The sequence below is a fragment of the Mauremys reevesii genome, linkage group 21 (assembly GCF_016161935.1).
Source record: "Mauremys reevesii isolate NIE-2019 linkage group 21, ASM1616193v1, whole genome shotgun sequence".
Classification (NCBI taxonomy): domain Eukaryota; kingdom Metazoa; phylum Chordata; order Testudines; family Geoemydidae; genus Mauremys; species Mauremys reevesii.
In genome coordinates this window covers 8,738,279-8,757,657 of record NC_052643.1, presented here as the reverse complement: position 1 = coordinate 8,757,657, position 19,379 = coordinate 8,738,279, and the positions used below count along the sequence as shown (strand labels likewise).

The 19,379-nt window shown below is 58.2% G+C and overlaps 1 protein-coding gene across 5 annotated transcripts in view; it reads left to right on the top strand.

The window, feature by feature from the left end:
• Positions 1-19,379, top strand: part of DISP3 (dispatched RND transporter family member 3) — a 61,101-nt gene that overhangs the window by 18,521 nt on the left and 23,201 nt on the right. For all 5 annotated transcript variants that reach the window (XR_005590463.1, XM_039509452.1, XM_039509449.1 and 2 more), the window contains 7 exons: positions 10,077-11,025; positions 12,898-13,117; positions 15,066-15,202; positions 16,046-16,180; positions 16,452-16,612; positions 17,636-17,775; positions 18,942-19,087. Coding sequence is in view for 4 of the 5 variants with exons in the window: in XM_039509452.1 (XP_039365386.1) it covers positions 10,077-11,025; positions 12,898-13,117; positions 15,066-15,202; positions 16,046-16,180; positions 16,452-16,612; positions 17,636-17,775; positions 18,942-19,087 (1,888 nt within the window). In the remaining variant the exon portion in view is untranslated. The remainder of the gene's footprint in view (positions 1-10,076; positions 11,026-12,897; positions 13,118-15,065; positions 15,203-16,045; positions 16,181-16,451; positions 16,613-17,635; positions 17,776-18,941; positions 19,088-19,379) is intronic.

Sequence of the window (19,379 nt, the reverse complement as noted above, 5' to 3'; positions counted from 1 at the left end):
TGGAGCAGGACAGGATATTCTAGGTGGGGCTGATAGCACTGCCTGCTAAGGTTGTCTGACACTTCCCATGATAAGACCCTGGGTTTGGTTTTTTATAACTTTGCCAGATTTTAATCACTTGGGCTGAAATTTTCCATGCCGAGCGTCTGCCTCAGGCTGATCGTTATTTTTTTGGTTTGTTTTTAATTTCTGCCCAAATGGTTCAGCTGCTCTTGAGAATGAGGGGAAAAAATGCATCGTTTTCCCCATGTTTTTAAAAAAAAAAAAAAAAATGCTGGTGACTCTTTCTTTGAAGAGCTCTCACACCTTCACGCTTTGGAGCAGCGACTTGACACTTGGTAGGCGGGTGCTTTGTGTCATGCGTGTGTCTTTTGCTGTCCCTGTGAAAATCCACCCACATTTGGCTGTTATAAAATGTGTGTGTGGGGGGGAGGAAATCCCACTTCTCACATGCTCAGTGCAGATTTCTTAGATTTGTCCTGAAGATTCCATCTGCGCTGGGCTTGTTCCAGCCCGGGGCTGAGCAGGACTTTCGCTGCAATCGCAGCTCTGGGCTGCCCCAGGCCACACTTGCTTCAGGTTCATTGGCACAGACGTACCCCAAAATGTCACGCTAAGTACTCTGAAAAAATCAGGTCCTAAGTGTCTCAGATTAGCCACCCCAAATTAGTGGATCCTTTTGACCTTAATCTGGGTCTCAGTTCCCCATTGGTAAAATGAGGATAATGCCACCCGTCACCTCAGAGGGGCGCTGTGAAAACAACTCCATTCATGTTTGCGAAGCTCTCGGCTGTTACAGCTCTGAGCTCCAAAGGAAAGTCTGGGAGGACACGAACAGTTCTGTCCTCAGAGCAATGTTTGACTAGTGTGCTCTTCCACTGTGCGGTCCCAGGCCTTATTTACGGCACAATATTGAATCGCTGAGCACCATCCATCCAGGACACCGACTGAGGGAGAGAACTTGTAGAAAATATGTGATACATGGCATTAAAGACTGTATCAAAGCGTACGCACAAAGGGGCTGAATTAAGGTTACACAAGCAACCTTAATTCTGGCATTTCCTAACTTCTGAGGGTTTGACTTGGCAGCCATATGGTCCTTTTAGTGCAGGATTTTTGTGTGTAATTTCAAATAGGTCCAGTCACCACTTGTAAGACAGCTGGGATGGCAGTTGTATGTGGCTACCAAGGGTATCACAGGTGTTGCAAACTACAAATGCTCTAGCCAGGCTTTTTGCCTGGTGGAGACAAGACCTTCGATCGAACTGGCCTCTTCCATCTCTAGCTGCGCTGATGTTAACCAGGCTGAAAACTTTCCATGCAGCGCACCAGGCAGGCTGGAAACGAAAGCGAGGGCAAAGGGGAGACCGAGACGGTCATTGGTTTGAAAGAGAAGGCCTTAATTAGTGTGTGTGTGCTTGATCCCGTCCCTCTCCGGGGTCTTCAGATGGCAGAGGATGGCCCCTTTAAGAGAAAAAGCAAAATCCAGTGGAATTCATTTCCTCTGACTTCTCTCCAGCGAACCCGTGTCCGCACCATCGCCCGGCCGTTCCGACACCAGCGTGCTGCTGGGGCCTCTTGCTGTCGTTCTGATCTGTAAAGTGCCTGGGGGCCTGTGTGCATCTTTCCAAAGGATCTGGAGCGAACGGAAAGGGAAATGCAAAGAGCCAAGCAAGACAATTGATTAACGCCTTGTCGCTGATCTGCACAGTTCAGTACCAAAGTGGGAGCTGCTCAGCACCCTGGGGCTGGCTGCCAATCAGCTGGTCAGCGGCTGGCCCAGCGCCCCCATCAGCTGTTGAGTGGGGATGCCCCCTCTGCCCTTCTCCCCCCGCTGCCCTTAAGGCAGGAGGGGCAGAGAGGAATGAGTGGTGGGCAGGAGGCACTCGGGGAGGGGCTATCAGGGGAGGGGGCGGAGCTGATGTGGGGCACCCCCCAGCAAAACCAAAAGTCAGCGCCTATGTACGGTACGAGGAGAGCATCTGCATGGCTTGCAACATCCGGGGGAAGGATGGATGGGTGGCACCAGCCCAGGGCTTCAAGACAGGAGGCCTGGGCCTGGATTCAGCAAGCTACTTAAGCACATGCCTGACTTTCAGCATGTGAGTATCCCCGTTAACAACAGGCCATGTCCCAGCTGGCGCCCGTGGTGAGCCCCACAATGCCAGGGGGGTCTCAGCATTTCTGGAAAACCAGTGCTTGGTGTCTCCTGTTAGGGACGCTCACAAAATGTGGCCTTCCCCTCTGTGTGTCTCCTTTTGCCCAGGGATGAAATGGGGTGACACTGACCTACTTCCCAGGGCATTGTGAGGCTTCAGGAATTAACCAAGCCATGGTCGTGCTGGCGTGGGGACGTGGAGCCCAGAGGAAACCCTGGACCTCATCAACGCAGGGTTGTGCTGGCTGTTCCGCCCGGCGATGTGGCTGCTCCTCTGAGCTGGCACCTGATCGAATGATTTTGCAAGCTGTGTGAGACGGCACAAAGCCCCCCCGTAGAGACTTTATTTAGATGACGAAGAGGCTGAAAGCTGCCTCCTGTAGCAACTCTGTGAAGTTTCAGGAATCCAAATTCAGCCTCCGAACGGTTAGCTGGGCTCTGGAAGCTTTGCCCAGGGGGAGCCGGGAATGTGAGGTTTAATTATTTTGTCGATCGGGAGCTCGCATATTACAGAACTCGTCTTTCCCTCCCACTTGTAGCCTTTTTCTCTGTCTCCGTTTCTTTTTGTCTCGCTGGTGCTCACAGTTTCCCCTTTTCCTGTAAAAGGAGCAACCGAGTAATTGAAATGGAACACTAGCAAGGATTTTCTAATCGGAAAGTCGGCATTAATTAGTCAGGTCAGGTATAATTAGCTTCCTTGTCTGTCACTGCCTCTCCCTGACTGGGGGATGACTTGCTTTGTATCCCAGCGTTTGCTAAATCGAAATCATCCTTTGTCATGGAGGTTTTGCTGGGCCTGGGTGTGACTTGAGGAAAGTGCTTGCAGGGCACAAGCTGAAGGGTCAGGTTCTGCCCACTCCACTGACTGGAATCAGCAAGAGTTTTACCCATGTGGCCCAGCCTCCTCTTGGATGCTGGGAGTTGGGTGACTCAGAGCTTGGTGCTTTCCTGGTCTGCAGCCCCTTAAAGGACTGACTAACCCATTAGCCAGCCTGGTAAATGGCAACACGACGCCAGGTTGACTTGCTCCCAGGTAGAACGGTAAGGTTTGGATTTTACAATCCGAGTGGATTCGGGTCCCCAGGGACCCGTGGGCCTGGTTCTGCCTGGCCTTGCCCCTTGTGCCGTCACGTACGCCCATGCTGCAGGGGCGTGAGACCCCGCTGGTAGCATTTGATGCGGCCCACTCTGCCCAGGTGCAGGTGATGAGCCCCGGGGGCGAGATGGGGGAATGGGGCCCAGCACAATGGTGGGGTCTTGGCTTCTCCTGTCGTGGTGCCCATTTGTCTGCAAAACTGGAGATCAAGACCAAGCAGTAGCCATGATTCCCCCCGTCCCCCCCATTGACATTAGCATTACCCCAATGCCTAGGAGCCCCAGTCATGAACCGGGACCCCCCTGTGCAGTGCATTGCACAACCCCAGAACACCCCCCCCCCAGCTGCTTGTGCTGGCGGCTGAGGTGCAGGCCCGGATCCTCAGCTGGTGCCCGTTTGCATTATTGACTCCACCATCTTCAGGAGAGCTGGGCCCTTTTACATCCGCTCAGGCTCTTGTCCTTTCAGGCCCATGTGCCTGTCCCAGCCCCGCCTAGGCGGCCGGCTGAGCTCCCTGCTGTTGGCAGCCTGGGCAGGCATCCCAGGAGGATGAATGGAACTGAATCGTGGCTGGCTCTGCTCCATAGGGCTGGATGCGGAGGAACCACAAAGGCTTTTTATTTGCTTGATTAGGGACTTGTCCCCGCCCCACACGCTCCCTGGGGCGGATAGTTTTCTGCACGGTCACTCCCAGCTCAGCTGCGACCTGCGTCTTTCTCCCTCTCTTGCCGTCCTCAAGTGGCACTTAGCTGGCTGAAGGAGGAAGGCACCTCAGAGGAGCACATGTCTGGGCGAGATTGGGGTGGGTGTGATGCACAGTCCCCGCTCAGCAGAAGCAAAGCGAGATCTCCACCCAGTGATTTCCCGGGTTGCTGGTGGGATGCGCAGGGAAGCTGCCGCTGCTGGAACCAGTGGGTTAGGCACAGAGCTCGACTCTCCACTGCGTGGCTTTGCTGGGTCTAAGTGGGCGCTAGACCCCTCTACCAGTGACTTGCATCGGCTTGGCACTTGTGAGGGGGTTCTGCCATGGTGCGGTCCCGCAGGGTGGCTCTGTGAGCAGAGGGCTAGCAGAAATGGACCCTGCGTGCTCTCCAGTGGGGGGTCTGGATAAAGTCAGTGCAGGTGGCAGGGGTTGACTAGAATGGCCGTCATGTTGCTCAGATCACAGGTGCAAAGAGACCCCACTCAGCAACAGCATCTAACACTGCGTTCTGTGTCAGCCCTTCTGCCTGCGTCCCTTTGCCAGAGGTGTCCCTTTCCATGCTGCCTTTCCTGGTTCCTGGCTGCCGCCCGGAATGGGCATCAGTGGTGGGAGAGGCGATCTGAAAGCCAGAGCGCTGCCCACGCAGTGTGCATTTGCGTGGGAGTGCAGTCAGCGGCAGCCGCAGAGGAGTACTGTGCCGGGTGGGCTGCGGGAAGAGCGAGTCATGGCAGAACAGCTGAGCAGATTAGCAGCTGCTTGAAAACCAGATTTTTCACCCAGGGGTCATCTGGTGTGGGGCAGGGCGTGCTCGCAGGCGGATCCAGGCCTGCAGATGGGGTGGCTGTGCCAGGGGAACAAAAGCATTTTCCTCCTCTGCAGATTGAACTAGCGTTTGCTTTACGAGGGCTTGTGCCTGTTTCTGCAGGCAGCAGCTGTGATCCCTTGTGTCCTGGTGCCAAGCGGCAGTGGCAGGACTGTTTAGTTTTCAGGTATTCCCCTGCCCCCCGCAGAAGAGGGGATGGGTGTGTGGCTACAAGGCCCCCGACTCTGATTCTTCCTGAGCCTCTCCCTGTACTCGGACATTCCTGGTGTAAAAGCCACTGGAGAATCAGGATGGTGTAACTTGGGGAAGGGCACAGGAGCGCTCCACTCCCACATGCAGCCTGGAAGCAAGGATCTGGGCTGTGCCATTGCGGAGGGGACTGGTCCCTGCCTGAAAAAGCGTGCAGTCTAACGAGGCCGAGCCAGCTGCGCAGGGAAGCCGTAGCTACGTTGTCAAGAGTGGAGCGTGCAACTCGGGGAGCACGCCAGATGTCTGGCGTCTGCATTTCTGCCATGCTTTTGGATTCAATTTGTTTTTCCATGTGTCTCCTCGTTCCCCTCCCCTCCCTCATCTTACAGGACAAGCTGGAGCTGAGCCTGCAGGGGGGTCCTCAAATCAGAGCCTCAAATCCCCTTGTTTCAGGGGGTTCAGCCACTCTTTGGGGTCCAGGATTGTTCCAAAGTTGGAAGGGGGATGACAGCCCAGGAGATCCCCTGCCATTGAAGCCTAACCTAACCCTAGCCCTGGTTTGGCCTCTAACCCAAGCCCAAATCTGATCGAGGTCCCAACGCCACCCATTAGTTCCTTCTCTAGTGCAGCCCTCCCAAGAAGATCCCTGCTGATGCCAGCCGTGGCAGAGAGAATCCCTCAGGGACTCCCAACCCTGCCGTTTTCGTTCCGCGAGGAGTGCGCTGTGTCGGTGCCTAGTCTGGGCATCAGGGCCGGCTCCAGCGTTTGTGCTGCCCCAAGCGGCGGGTGAAGCTGCGATTGGTGGCACTTTGCCGGCAGCTCTACCCCGCCGCTTCATCCTTCGGCAGCAATTCGGCGGCAGGTCCTTCCCTCGGGGAGAGGGACTGAGGGACCCGCCATGGAATTGCCGCCGAAGAGCCGGATGTGCCACCCCTCTCCGTTGGCCACCCCAAGCACCTGCTTGCTCTGCTGGTGTCTGGAGCCGGCCCTCCTGGGCATGTTTGGCTGGTGCCTCTTCATCCTTCCCTCCCACACGTGGCAAGCTGCCCGGTGCCACCTAGGTCCCAGAGCTGCCATCCCACTCGTGCCGGCTCTTTAGGAGACACGTGTGCGCCTCGGCAGCAGCGTAACTGCAGCCAGCAAGCGGTTCTCTTTGGCTGGCGAGTGACTGCTTGCATGGCGCGTGATCCATGGCTGGTGAGGGAGCGCCGGGCGAGCCCTATCTCTGCACGGTGTCGGCAGCCTGAGCTGGCCTTGTCCTCTGATCCCGCGATCCCGATGCGGGCAGAATCCCCACAGGAGCCAGCTTTGACTAGGGCTGTGAGATCAGGGCCCGCTGGCTTGATGCTGATGCTAAAGGAAAGGGAACGTGGCCTTATCTGAGCACTGGCAGTCCCTAGACAACACAGCAGCCAGCAGAGGGAAGGCGAGCTTGCTCCTGAGCGGTAATGAGCAGAAGAAATGCAGCTCTCAGAGCTCTCTGCTCTTGGAGTCATGCTGCCCGTCTCCTTCGGTGCCGTGCCGGGGGTTAGATCAGCTTTCATCTCGACCCAGGCGTGAACCGATGAGGGGCTGTGTGAGAGCCGAGTCCCAGGGGTGAGGCTGGGCTGCATCTGGCTCTGCACCCGCACCTGTGGTGAAGTCTCCTTTGAAGGGAGTTCAGAGCAGGGGAGGAGGTGCAGAGCTGAGCGAGGGGAAAATGCTCCCGAGGGCTGGCCCCTCCACCTGCAGAGAGGAGCAGGAATTGTTCTGTTGTCAACCAGGCCCTCCTCCAGGTCCTTCCTTTTCCCTAGGTGCAGAGGCTAGGCCCTGAAGATCTCACCCCCCTCCTATTTCTCCTGCCCTTTCCCCTCCCTTCCAATCCACCTTCTGGAGGCAACTCCCTTCCGATCCCTCCCAGGGGCCAGACTCCGATCTCATTTACACTGGGGTGTGTCATCCCGGAGCAGGAACTCCATTGGTGTTAGTGGAGTCACTCTGGATTTACGCTAATAAAGGCCCCAAACCTCTGGTAAGAGGAGGTATCACTAGACAGGGATACAACGTAGCTCCCCAGTTATAAGCAGCTTCCCAGCCCCGGTTGGGCTAGAAGCAATGGGGAGGGTGGGGATCTTGACATCTGATATCCTGCCTGAGGCCCGATCTGCACTACAAAGTTAGGTCGACCTAAATCGATTTGTCTCCAGCTCGCGGTGCATGCGTTCCCGCCTCAATTGCTTTCCTGCTGACGTAAGCCCCCCGTTACAGTGAAGCAATAACACCACCTCTCTGAAGGACTTCTGTCGACGCGGTGCAAGTGCAGGTGCTGCTTGACCTGTGTCCACCCTAACAGTCCTCCAGCAGCTGTGCCCCAGCGCCCTGCATCATGGGATGGAAGAAGCGGCTTTGTGCGTACTTGACCTCCGGTTCCTAGCAACTCCCTGGGCGAATTGCTGGGGTCTCACAGAAGCCCTGTGAAAATGTCCCACGAGGCTCGCGCCCAGCCAGCGGCATGGGGCACGCTGGAAAACCTACCCATGGTGCACGGCTTTTTCCATTGACACAGCCCCTTGTGAGTACACACAGCACTGATGCAAGCAGCCAAGCGTGTATGCACCCGAGCAATAGACCACAGTCAGTGGCTGCACGCTGCTGCAACGTGAGTCGACCAAACATTGTAGTGTAGACATGGCCTCAGATTGCAGCTTACTGGGCTTTGGTCAAAAAAGAAGAGGGTGCGATTATTTTTCCTCCTGCACTGTTACCGTGTCAATCTCTCTCTCTCTCTCTCTCTCTCTCTGTGTCCCCTCTTCCCTTTCTTGTCACACACAGGCACTCCTGTTCAGGATTACTGGCTTTTCCCGCCTCTCCTCAGACGCTCAATAAATGCGGAATGATTATAGCTTTTTACCTCCCTTTCTCACGAAGATTATTTTTAAAAAATTCTATACCTGCCCTTGGCTGGGTCCTGCGGCTATGGGGGGCCCAGGTGGGGTGTCTGGGCAGTGGGAAGGGAGGTCAGAGGAATGTAATTGCATGTCTATAGCATTGTCTCCACATGGGTCACCAGCAGGGTTTGGACCTAAGATCTCCAGCACCCACACACAAATACTGGCTGGGTGGACGTTGATCATGTGAGCAACACTAGCCTCTGCTCAGCGTTGTTAATCTGCTTTTGGCTTTTCCCCAGGGCCTCAACCCCAAAGGGTGTCCTGCCCGGTTCTGGAATGTGCACGCTGGAAATTGAATAACCCCTTAGCTGATCCTGAACCCAGCCCCACTCCCTCTGTCACGTCCAGGATCTTCCTGAATGCTCTGAGACGCCCCTTTGCTGCCTTCCCCCGAGGATAGTGCTGGAGCTGCTGCTTTTTACGGTGGGGAAATGGAGCAGAGGTTGTGAGGCAGACTCCAGTGCCCCCCTTTTGGCCCGAGTCCCCCTGCACCCTCAGATATGCACTAAGAGTCTGGTGAAAGGGAGACGCTGTGGCTGTCCGGACCTCAGCCATGTCCCCGGCTCCCGCACCCTGGGGGAGCGGCGCAGCGTGAGGGGCGAGGGTGGGAGCTGGGCACAGCTCCCTGCAGGCTGGTGGAGGCAGGCAGGCTGGGAACACACTCGTGTGCATGGCCGCCGAGCTGACTGTTCCCTCTGTAGACGCGGCAGGTGGGCGGAACAATCCCGGCGTCTGGGGCTGACGAGTTGGGATTTAATGTGTTGTGACAATTCCCAGTGTTGCTGGTGGCTTTGTTGGCTGGGCTGGAAGGGCAGGGGGAGAGGTTGGGGGAGAGGTTGGGGGAGACGGGAGCGCCCCACGGAGGACTCGCGAAAGCCCTGGGTGGAGGTGGGGCAGTGACTCAGGGTAGCTTCTCCCACAGTGATGTGAAGCGTGGGCTAGTGTACAGGGCTACTGGCCGATTGGGTAGGATCGTGTGCCACAAGGGAATGGCCAGGCCGTCGCGACCTGTGTCCGGGGTTCCCTGGCTGCCTGGCTGGCTGGAGAGGGGGGGTCCCCAACACACTTTTCTTTAACCCAGGATGGGTTAGGCCAAGAACCACTGTGCTAATAGCTTCCTTATGGAGAGAAGCCCCCCTGCTCGCGCGTTGCCCTGCGGTGTCCGTCCATCTCCAGGGTGTGTCCTTGTCTTCCCCGCTGCCCCTACCATGAGCAGGCCCCACCCTCCCCAGAGAGCTCTAGCCATGGGGACTGCTTGTAACTTCCAGTTGTTCCCTAGCAAGGGATGCAAATTTGTGCAGTAAACCCTGGCGACGGACTCCCATGGCAAGGGGTTGGGGGGGCCCCGAGGCTGGGCGGTTCTAGGCCGAAGTGTTGGGGTAACTGCTGGTAAACCAGCCTGCCCCTTTTGCCCTTGAGGACCAGGGTGTTGCAATTGTCTCCTGGAAGTTAGAAGCATTTTTCACGCGTTGCCCAGGAGATTCCTGCCTGGCTGCCCGCTCCCTGCGCCGGCAAGGTTTGGGGACTGATACCAGGGAGCAGGATGAATTGTGCTTGTGCGCGCTGTCAGGGAAGATACGTAACACGGCTATAAATATCTGGGTTCTCAGCCTTAGTGCGAGGAGTCCTTGGCAGTGTTCATCTGACGGCATAAACTATTCCTGGGCACGAAGGGGAGGCCGGCTAACTGAAATGGCCCAGCTGCTGCAATGCAGGCGGGGGCTGCGTGCCCAGAGGATTCCCTCCGGTCTGCGGCCGGTGGCTGTTGGAGGCACGCAGGGCCCCTCTGACAAAGCGCCGGAAGTTGGGACAGCGCCGCAGGCCGCTTTCGATCCCTGTGTCTGAGGCAACTGGTGCGGATGGAGCTGGGCAGGGTCCCGGCGTTTGGTTGCTATGGGAGCTTAGCAAGGAGGCAGGGTTGGCATGGCTGCAGCCACGGAGCAGCAAGGATTAGGCCGGGGCATCAAAATAGAGAGGCTCTCTGGGAGCCTGGGACTCCATCCCTCCCCCGAGCCCGGCATGCCTAGGTCATTGCTGTGACTCTGTCTGGGACAATTCCTCTGCCACCCCCAGCCCCTTTGCGGCGCCATGGTGGGCCCAGCCGCAGCTCCCTCCCGTGCTGTCTCCGTCCTGCGGGTGCCCTGCTCACTCCTGTTTCTGTCCCCCCTTCGCTACAGGCGCTGGACATGGACGCTGAGGATGACCCCTTGTTGCAAGACGCTTGGCTCGAGGAGGAGGAGGAGGAGGTTGCCTTTGGCCTCCGGAAGAGGAGTGAGGGTCCCCAGCTGTGTGGCAAATGCCAGTGGAATCCCAGGCCGCTGCCGACAGTGCTGCCGGTGTCTGGCTTTTGGAACGTGCTTGGCTGGGTCTTCACCAACCCGTGCTGCGCCGGCGTTATCCTCTTCCTGAGCTGTGCCATCCCCGCCGCCCTGGCCGTCGTCATGTTCCTCCACTACCCTACCCTGGATATCGACATCTCCTACAACGCCTTCGAGATCAGGAACCACGAGTCCTCGCAGCGCTTCGATGCGCTCACCCTGGCCCTCAGGTCCCAGTTCGGCTCGTGGGGCCGGAACCGCCGGGACCTGGCCGATTTCACCTCGGAGACCCTGCAGAGGCTGATCTTCGAGCAGCTGCAGCAGCTCCACCCCAACGCCTCTCGGCTGGGCGGTGGGGCCAGACCAAAGCGCAGCGCGGCGCTTCCCGTGGGAGGAGGGAGGACCAGCCCTGCTGGGCCCGAGGCCTGGCGGAGCCCGGTGAACCAAACCTCCCGCCTCGCCCGGGGCGCTCCGCACTGGGACTACTCCAGCGCCTACGTCAGCGCCAACACCCAGACGCACGCCCACTGGCGCATCGAACTCATTTTCCTGGCCCGAGGGGACGCCGAGAACAACATCTTCACCTCCGAGCGCCTGCTCACCATCCACGAGATAGAGCGGAAGATCATGGACCACCCCCGCTTCCGGGAGTTCTGCTGGAAGCCCCACGAGGTCCTGAAGGATCTTCCTTTGGGCTCCTACTCCTACTGCTCCCCTCCCAGCTCCCTCATGACCTACTTCTTCCCCACCGAACGGGGAGGCAAGATCTACTACGACGGCATGGGGCAAGACCTGGCTGACATCCGAGGTGAGCCCGGGGAGGTGGGTGGACTTGGACTGAGGCGTGTCCTGGGTCGGGGTCTCCTTGTATGGCTGGACAGCGCCTATGTTGTGGGCCCGGCCAGATTAGATACAGTAGTGCTGATATCCGTCCGCCCTGGGGAGGCTTGGCTGGACTGAGGAATGGGGAGCTCAGGGTTTTAGGGCATGGGGCTCTCCCTTTGCCTTTCCAGCCAGGCTCAGGGGTTATGCCCCTGGAGTTTTCCCACCCTGGCCTTGTGGGTTTGTCACTGGATCAGCGAAACAGACTCTGAATTTGCCCTCTCGTCCCTGTTTCAAGACTTAGTACCAGTCTTCATGCCACTGAGATGGGGACCTGGCAGAAGCCCTGCACTGCTGGGCAAGGACCCTGGGTCTGAGTCCTTTCGGCCTGATCCTCTGCCGCCCTGCCCCTCGTATTGTCACGAACGCCAGTGCAAAGCGGGTGCCCTTCTGCTGTAATTGCACCGGTGTCAATGGCAGTGCGAGGTGCAGAGCGATGGGGAATCAGGCCCTTTGTCCCCTCCATCATCTGCCCGATCCCCAAGTCAGACTGTGAGCCCTGGACCTGCTGCTAGCGATTATCATAGCGCCTAGGAATCCCAGTCAGAGATCAGGGGCCCTCTGCGCTAGGCCCTGTACAGACAATCGTTTGGCCTTGGAGAGCCTCCTGTCTATGACTACGTCTACGCTTGGAGCTGGGGGCGGGGGTGATTCCCAGCTCACGTAGACGTGCTCGCACTGGAGTGTCGCTGCATGAGCCCAGGGAGCAAGGCCAGCTGCCCCGAGTACCAGCCCGCCTGGACCCCCTAGGTATGTGCTCGGGCTGGCTAGCCCAGGCCTGCTACCGGTGTGACTGCAGCCCCTCCTGCAGGGGAGGGTTCCAGGGTAGCTGGAAGTGAATCATTTCTAGTCCGTGGGAGGGATGTGATTGTGGAAAGCAGCTTCCATCTGTCTCCCAGGCATATGCTGCCGATTGAAAGCCAGCCAGAGTGGCGTACAGGGAGCAGGCAAATGATTTACTCCATCTGCTCCATTGCAAGCAGCAGCTCTGCTACCCATTACCTGTTCCAAAATAGACCCTGGGTCCTTGCTGCTGGACTCATTGCAACCTGGAATTCACGGATTTGTGACTCAGAGCCACCCGGCCCGATTTGTTGCAGTGCCCTGGAAGGAATGTGCTCTCCATACTGTAGGACCATGTTTTCCAGCATGCACAGGAATCCCAGCTCCTCACCTGAGTTGGGTGGAGCAGGAGCCGCAGGCTTTATTCGCCACGGCAACCCTACGATCAATGGTGGCCTTTGGCCTCCGTGATATACGATGCTGCATAGGGTCCCACTCTGGCTAGTGCATCCCACCCTATAGGATGCCACTCCCGGCTTCCCTATCCTGATCCCGTGGGGCTACAGCAGTGGCAGGATTCCCTAATGACCCCGCCCCCAATCTCCCACGGGGAATGTCTGGCTCCATCTTCCCGTTGTGGGCTTCTCAGATTGCCGCACTCAGGAGCCTCTGGGTAACAGGGCCTGGGGTTCCAGAGCAGCTGTGGTTGATACCGGTGTGGTCGCCCCTTAGCTCTGAGCTCAGGTGACATGGGGAGCAAAGCAACTGCGTGGAGACAGGATGGCTGTCCCAGCCATGAGCCCTCTGTTGGCCTATCCCCTTCTCAGGCCGGGCGGTCCAGGTGGCTCTCTGGCCGGGAGAGCAGAGGATGGGAGAGATCCCACTGAGCCGGCCGCTCTCTGATGAGAGAGAGGATGAGAGTGCATGGGGCTCTGTCAGCGTCAGGCTGGCCCCGTACGCCACGCCCAGCCAGCAGAACTTGACCTAAAGGGTTCTGTGCTGGTCTCTCCCGCAGGGTCCCTGGAGTTGGCCATGACCCACCCCGAGTTCTACTGGTACGTGGATGAGGGGCTGTCGGCAGAGAACATGAAGAGCTCCCTCCTCCGCAGTGAGATCCTTTTCGGGGCCCCCCTGCCCAACTATTACTCGGTGGAGGACAGGTGGGATGAGCAGCGCAGCAAGTTCCAGAGCTTCGTGGTCACCTACGTGGCCATGCTGGCCAAGCAGTCCACCAGGTGAGGCGGGAGGACCCTGCACGGAGCAGCTGGTGTGTTAGGTGCATGAGGGGTTAATCCAGCTTCCTTCAGCTGTTACTCTTTGCACTGATGCTGGGGGGGCGAGGCTCTGAGGTTAAATCAGGAGGTGCCAGGCAGCCACGCTCCCGTGAACTCTGCCGGGGTAAGTCCGATTAGGAGGCTCTCCTCCGCGTTGGAATGAGGAGTGCAGGATTTGGCAGAGTGGCTCGGACCATTGGCCAGCCTGGGTGGTCTCCTCCCTGCAGAATGCCCCTGCCACAGGTGCTGGAGCATGCGGCAATGAATGGGTCACACCCTTCCTCTCTGCTTTAATACCTCCTGGCCCCAGCAACGTGTACGAGACCGTGCAAGGACCTAATGCCTCAGGCCAGTGCCAGCTGGCGTGGGGTTCGGCTTGTGAGCCCAGGGCAGCCGTTCCTGCGAAGAGCCAGGCAGAATGACTCCCCCACACAAAGGGTGTTCCAGTCCAGAGGGCCGGATTCTGCTCTCATCTGCCAGGGTGTCAATCAGGAGTAGCGGCAATGGATGGCCTGGTATACCAGTATAAAGGTGCCTCACATCAGTACACCTTAGTCCCCTTCCCATACGGGCATAGCTCTTTATACAGCTCTAACTGCATCCGCACTAGGGCGCTTGTACGGTTTTAACTATACCAGTACAGTTACCATGGGACAACGTGTGTGTGTGGGGGGGGGCAAGGCCTGAGTCTGGGGGGCTCCTGGGGGTATGCACAGATGCGGCTGGTGGCAGAACCTGGTGGTAGGTGAGGCTGTCCTTGCGGGGTCAGGTGGAGGTGTGTACAGATACATCGGGCTGTCACTTGCATCCGTCCTGCACCAGTCTAATTCCCCCTGTTCACACCGGGTCTGAATTTGGTCCTTGATGACGTACTGGCCTGTTAACAGGGGTGGATGAGTCTAATTAAAGCTAATAATTTAAGGGCCTGACTCTCCTCTTGCTCCTGGTGTCAGGCTGGAGGAATACGACTAAGCCTAGCAGAGCCAGTGAGTGTTACCCGGAGCAGGATTTCCCCCTGTAAACGGGAGCTTGCCTCCCTGGGGTTCTGTGCTGCTGGGAGCCAGCTGGTCGGATCTGGGCTTTGTTCTGTGCCTGCCACAGCACCTGGAGGGGGAACCTCATCTGGCCAGTATGGGGGAGTGGTCCCAGGAACCAGGTGGTCAGGCAATGGCTTGGAAGAGGGCTTTCCAGCAGGTCACCTGCCTGTGTCAGGTGTAACTTCTCGTTCTCCAGCCATCTGCTGCTCTGGATCTCAGTACTCCTGACCTGCGGGGACTCTGATCTTCATCAGCCAAGTGAAATCCAGCCAGTGCGTGTCAGCTCTGAAATTCCTCTCAGTACGGGGCAGGGGAAGGATTGCAATTATGGGGAGCAGGGAGGGGAATAGGGACGTGGGTGCATATAAGTCCTTAGAAAGGCTGGATTAAGGGCACGCTCCTGCGGTGCAGGGCTATTGTATTCCTGGTTTTAATTATCTCGGATTACCTCTGCTCAGAACCAGCTGCCAGCAGCAGAGGCTGGTAAATCATGCAGCGGTTCACAGGCCCGGGCTCTGCCTGCACCCTCTAGTTATTACATCTGCGCTTAATATAATAAGCCGTGATTTAAGATTCCAGATGGGATTGGCTTTGGAAGCTTCCGGAGCTGCTTGCTGACAGCGAGAACTCTATTAACACCTCTGACCGCAACGCACTGGAGGAATTTTAAAAATATGCGACCTGCTCTCCTGATGCAAACCTCGGCCACCCCTCCTTGCAATCTGACTTGATCCTGTCGCTCGGCGGCTTCCCGGGTGCTTCGCACGCGTGACCTCCCTCTGGTTTTGGAGGAGATGCATGTGGTTCGATCCTCCGGCCTTGCTCACTGTCTATTCTCCTCTGTGCCTTCTCCCTCGCTCTCCCCACCCCAGCAAAGTGCAGGTGCTGTACGGTGGGACGGATTTGTTTGACTATGAAGTCAGGAGGACCTTCAGTAACGACATGCTGCTGGCCTTCATCAGCAGTAGCTGCATAGCGGTCTTGGTCTATATCCTCACCTCATGTTCGGGTAGGTTGCATTCAAACCCTCCTTCCCTTCCCTAAAGCAGGGTGAGGTCTGCAGTGAGCAGCCGGATGGAGTCCCTGTCTCAGGTCCCAGGAGAGTCCCTGGGCAGGTCATTCTCCAACCTGCTCAGGAATGTTGTTAGCAGAGTAGCAGGGCCTCCCATGGCTGCAGAGACACAACCCGAATTGTCCAAGGCAGAGATCTTCAGGGGAGGGCTGTGGCGGGGGGCGGGCAGTGGAAGGGCTCCCTTGAGGGGATGTGGCCAATTGAGAAGCAGCTTCTCCTCTCACTAACTGGGGTAAATCTAGAATAACTCCACTCACTTCAACTGAGCTGGTATAGATTTACCCCAGTGTAATGGAGCTCCAGATCGGACCCGTTTCCCTACTGACCTGGATGAGAGTTGAACTGGTGGGAAGTGGAAGACTCCATGTCCCATTGTGTGGTCCTGGACCCTCCCCACCGCTGAGGGGGCACTTAGGCCGACCGGGTCAATAACAGCCTCTGACTCTGGGTGCCCGAATTGAGACTCCAAGCATCTAATTTCCAGAGGTGCTGAATGCCCGCAGCTCCCACTAACACCCGCAGGAGAGGTGGGTGCTCAGCACCTCTGGATATCAGGCCCTCGACGCCTCAAAACCACCACCCGCCTTTGGAACCATCACCAGGCCTTGCTCCAGCCAGCACAGGCCGGAATCCCTCCCTCCTGACCAAGATGCCCCCGGCCAGGTCAAAGCTCTGCCCGGGGCGGGAGCAGGCCAGGTGCCCACACCCCATGGGCAGGACGGGGATTGCAGCCCGGGCGGTTCCTGTGCCGAGATTCCTAGCGTCGCTCTCCTCCCGCAGCGTTCCTGTCTTTCTTTGGCCTGGCCAGCATCGGGCTGAGCTGCCTGGTGGCGCTGTTCCTGTACCACGTGGTGTTCGGCGTCCAGTACCTGGGCATCCTCAATGGCGTGGCCGCCTTTGTCATCGTGGGGATCGGTAAGTCTTTCCTAGCCTCCTCCCTTTGCTCCGCTCCCCGCCCACGCCAGCCTGCAGCACGGGCTGCCCTGGCCTCGCTGGGCGGCGGGAGGCGCAGGCTCGACAGTGAGCTTAGACTTTGGTGGGCCGGGTCCCCAACTGGTGTGAGTTTGTCTAGCCGCACTGATGTCAGCAGAGCTGTGACGCCTTACGCGGCCATTGAGGGTCTGGCCCCAGGCATCTCTCCCCAGTGTGAGCAGCATTTCTGCCCCCCTCTCTTGCCCCCCCCCAGGTGTCGATGACGTCTTTGTCTTCATAAACACCTACCGCCAAGCCACCCACCTAAAGGACCTGCAGCTGCGCATGATCCACACCATCCAGACGGCAGGGAAGGCCACCTTCTTCACCTCCCTGACCACGGCCGCGGCCTACGCCGCCAACATCTTCTCGCAGGTGCGCCAGGGCTTTGCAGCAGCCCCCCCTGAGGTCACGGCCGCCTGCTAGAAGGCATCACCCCCGGCCTTTCAGCCGTTCCCCTGCCACCGCCATGGGCCTGCTCTGGAGGGAGACTCCCTGAGCTCTCAGGCTCATGTAGATGCTCCTTGTGTGCTCTCCCCGCTTGAGACTGATTCACTCCAGACCAGCTCTGTTGCCCTGGGCCTGGGGCTCTCCTGGGGCTCTGAGCCGTACAGCTTTGCAGGGTGCTGGAGCTCAGCTGATGTGCTGGGACTCCTGTTCCCAAGGCCTGTGGCACATGCAATGTGCTGGACCTGGGAGGCAAATGGGGCACGTTGCTAACGTTGTCATCTACGCCTGGCTCTCCTGGTCTGGTTCCTCCCGCTGGGAAGGGAGGCTCAGTGGGAAGCAGAACTGGCATGTCTAAGGATCACAGGGTCCCTCCACAAACAGATCGGGAACTTTTCCCTTCCAGACTCCAGTCCCATCAGCCAAATGGGGGAGCTCTGGGGCCTGAACTGCAGGGGGAGGAATCCCGGCATATTCCACCCCAGGTTTTCCTTACACTTTGTGCACACCAGTGCTGCTGTCCCTGCCAGCACTGTGCTCACCAAGCACAAGGAGGGAATGGGATTGGGTCTTCCCCTGAGCCAGGGGGGAGAGCTGTGCCTCCCTCTCCTGCATGTGCACAGGGCCAGATACATGGGAGAGCTTCCCTGGCCTGTTAGCAATGCAGTAGGCCCCCACCCCCTGAACACCCCGACTGCCTGGGCAGCGTCTGCAATGCCAAACGATCAAGTGCCACCCATCGGCTGAGCCCCAGGCTGGTGCCAGCTGAGCAGTCAGCTTTCACCGGGGCAGCTGGCTCCATGGCCTTTGGGCAGCGTGAAGTGGCCAGTGTTCCCGCCCCCAGGCTCCTCTTGGGTTCGCTTCCCTCCATTATGTTGCCTTAGTGGGGCCTCTCGCTGGAAGGTCTCCGGGATCCACCTCCTCTGTCCTAGCTGAGAGTTCTCTCTGCAGATCCCGGCCGTGCACGACTTTGGTCTCTTCATGTCGCTGATTGTGTCCTGCTGCTGGGTGGCCGTGCTGTTCACCATGCCGGCTGCTCTTGGAATATGGACCCTCTACGTGTCTCCCCTGGAGAGCTCCTGTCAGACCAGGTGAGAGCCCTCGTGGGGCTGTTCGATCAGCGGCAGGGTGTGAACTCTTCCTGTCTCCCCCACAGCAGCCTGCCTATGCCAGGCAAGGAAATCACAGCCTGGGCATTGATTCCAGCTGATCACCTGGGCTGTCCTAGCCATGGGTTAGTGCATCCACATGGTGCATCCAGACATAGTGCACCTTGCGGCTGTGGTTGTACCGCTGTATTCTGGGAATTTGGAAACGCCCATCCCGCAGGGCTCAGCCCTGCTGCGAGGCAGTGCATTGTGGGGCCGAGTTCACAACTGGCTGTCTCAAAGCAGCTGCAGCCTCTTCAGGCTTCCTCTCCAGACCGGAGCTACAGGTGTTGCAACCAATGCATCGGAAGTGCCGTTGCATGTGGGCACCAGGCCCTGTCCAGCACTGCGAGCGCCATGCATTCCAGCCAGTCGTGTGCCTCTCCTCTAGCAACGCCCTTCGCCCCACACGCCTCCAGCCTCCTGGGCAGTGGAGGTGGCACACTCTGACTTCAGCACTCTGCTGCCAGCAGGATTCAGCCCTTACGGGAGGGGAGGTTTATTCACTACCTTCGGGATCAGGCCAGGAGTCAAGGGTCGGATTTGGATGATGTTTCTGCCGGTGTAGATGGACCCAGGGTGGCTGCCGCAGAGTGACTCCAGATTTATAATCAGAGGAGCCAGGTTCCCTGCTGGCAGCAGTGGGTGCAGCCCCATTGACTTCTATGGAGTTTGCCCCACTTACACCCGCAGAGAACTTGTCCCAGGATCTAATCTGCAGACTGAGGCACGCAGGCCCTGCAGACAGACAGCCCAGCCCCTGGGGACACGGGGATGCAGATTTGTATCTGTAAGTCTGTGCACCTTCCCCTTCCCGCCTCTCGGGTGTGGCACAGCAGCCGGCCGGGTTTAATTCCTTAAGAGCAGAAGCACTTGGGGAACCCCCGCCCCACATCTAGCCCAGTCTCTGATGATTTGCTAGCAGCAGCCGAGCTCCTGATACCCCCCCGGCGCATTAGCAGTGGAAATGGCTGGCGTGGTGTTGGCAGTGGAGGGCCTAGCAGGTCGCTGGAACAGTCACTCTCCTCTCGGAAGGAGACCAGGCAGCAGCTGTTCACAGGGTACGTAGCCCAGAGCTGCTGACTTTGGCTGCCTCCCTCCCCATCCAGCTGCAGTCAGAAGTGCGGGAAGACGAGCGCTTTGCCCATTGCCGACGACCTGTTACTCGCCTCGGCGGACGCCGCCGGTCCAGGCCAGGGGCCGTTCCCGTACCTCGATGATGACATCCCACTGCTCAGCGTGGAGGAGGAGCCGGGTAGGTGTTCAGAATCCAGGGACAAGGAGTGTCCCCTGAGGGAGTGGCAGTCCTGGGTTCTCCTCCCGGCTCTGCCACTGGCCTGCCGGCTGATGACTGGGCTGCTCTGTGCCTCGGTTTCCCCATGTGTGAACTGGAGCTAATGATCCTTTGCTGCCTCCCAGGATGCTGTGAATCTGAATTTGCTGATGCCTGTGGGTCCTTGGCTGGATGTCACTTGAGGCATGACGTTATTATTCCTCAGGAGTCCAGTTAGGATCCAGTTTTGGCCAGAATAACTAACTACCCTATG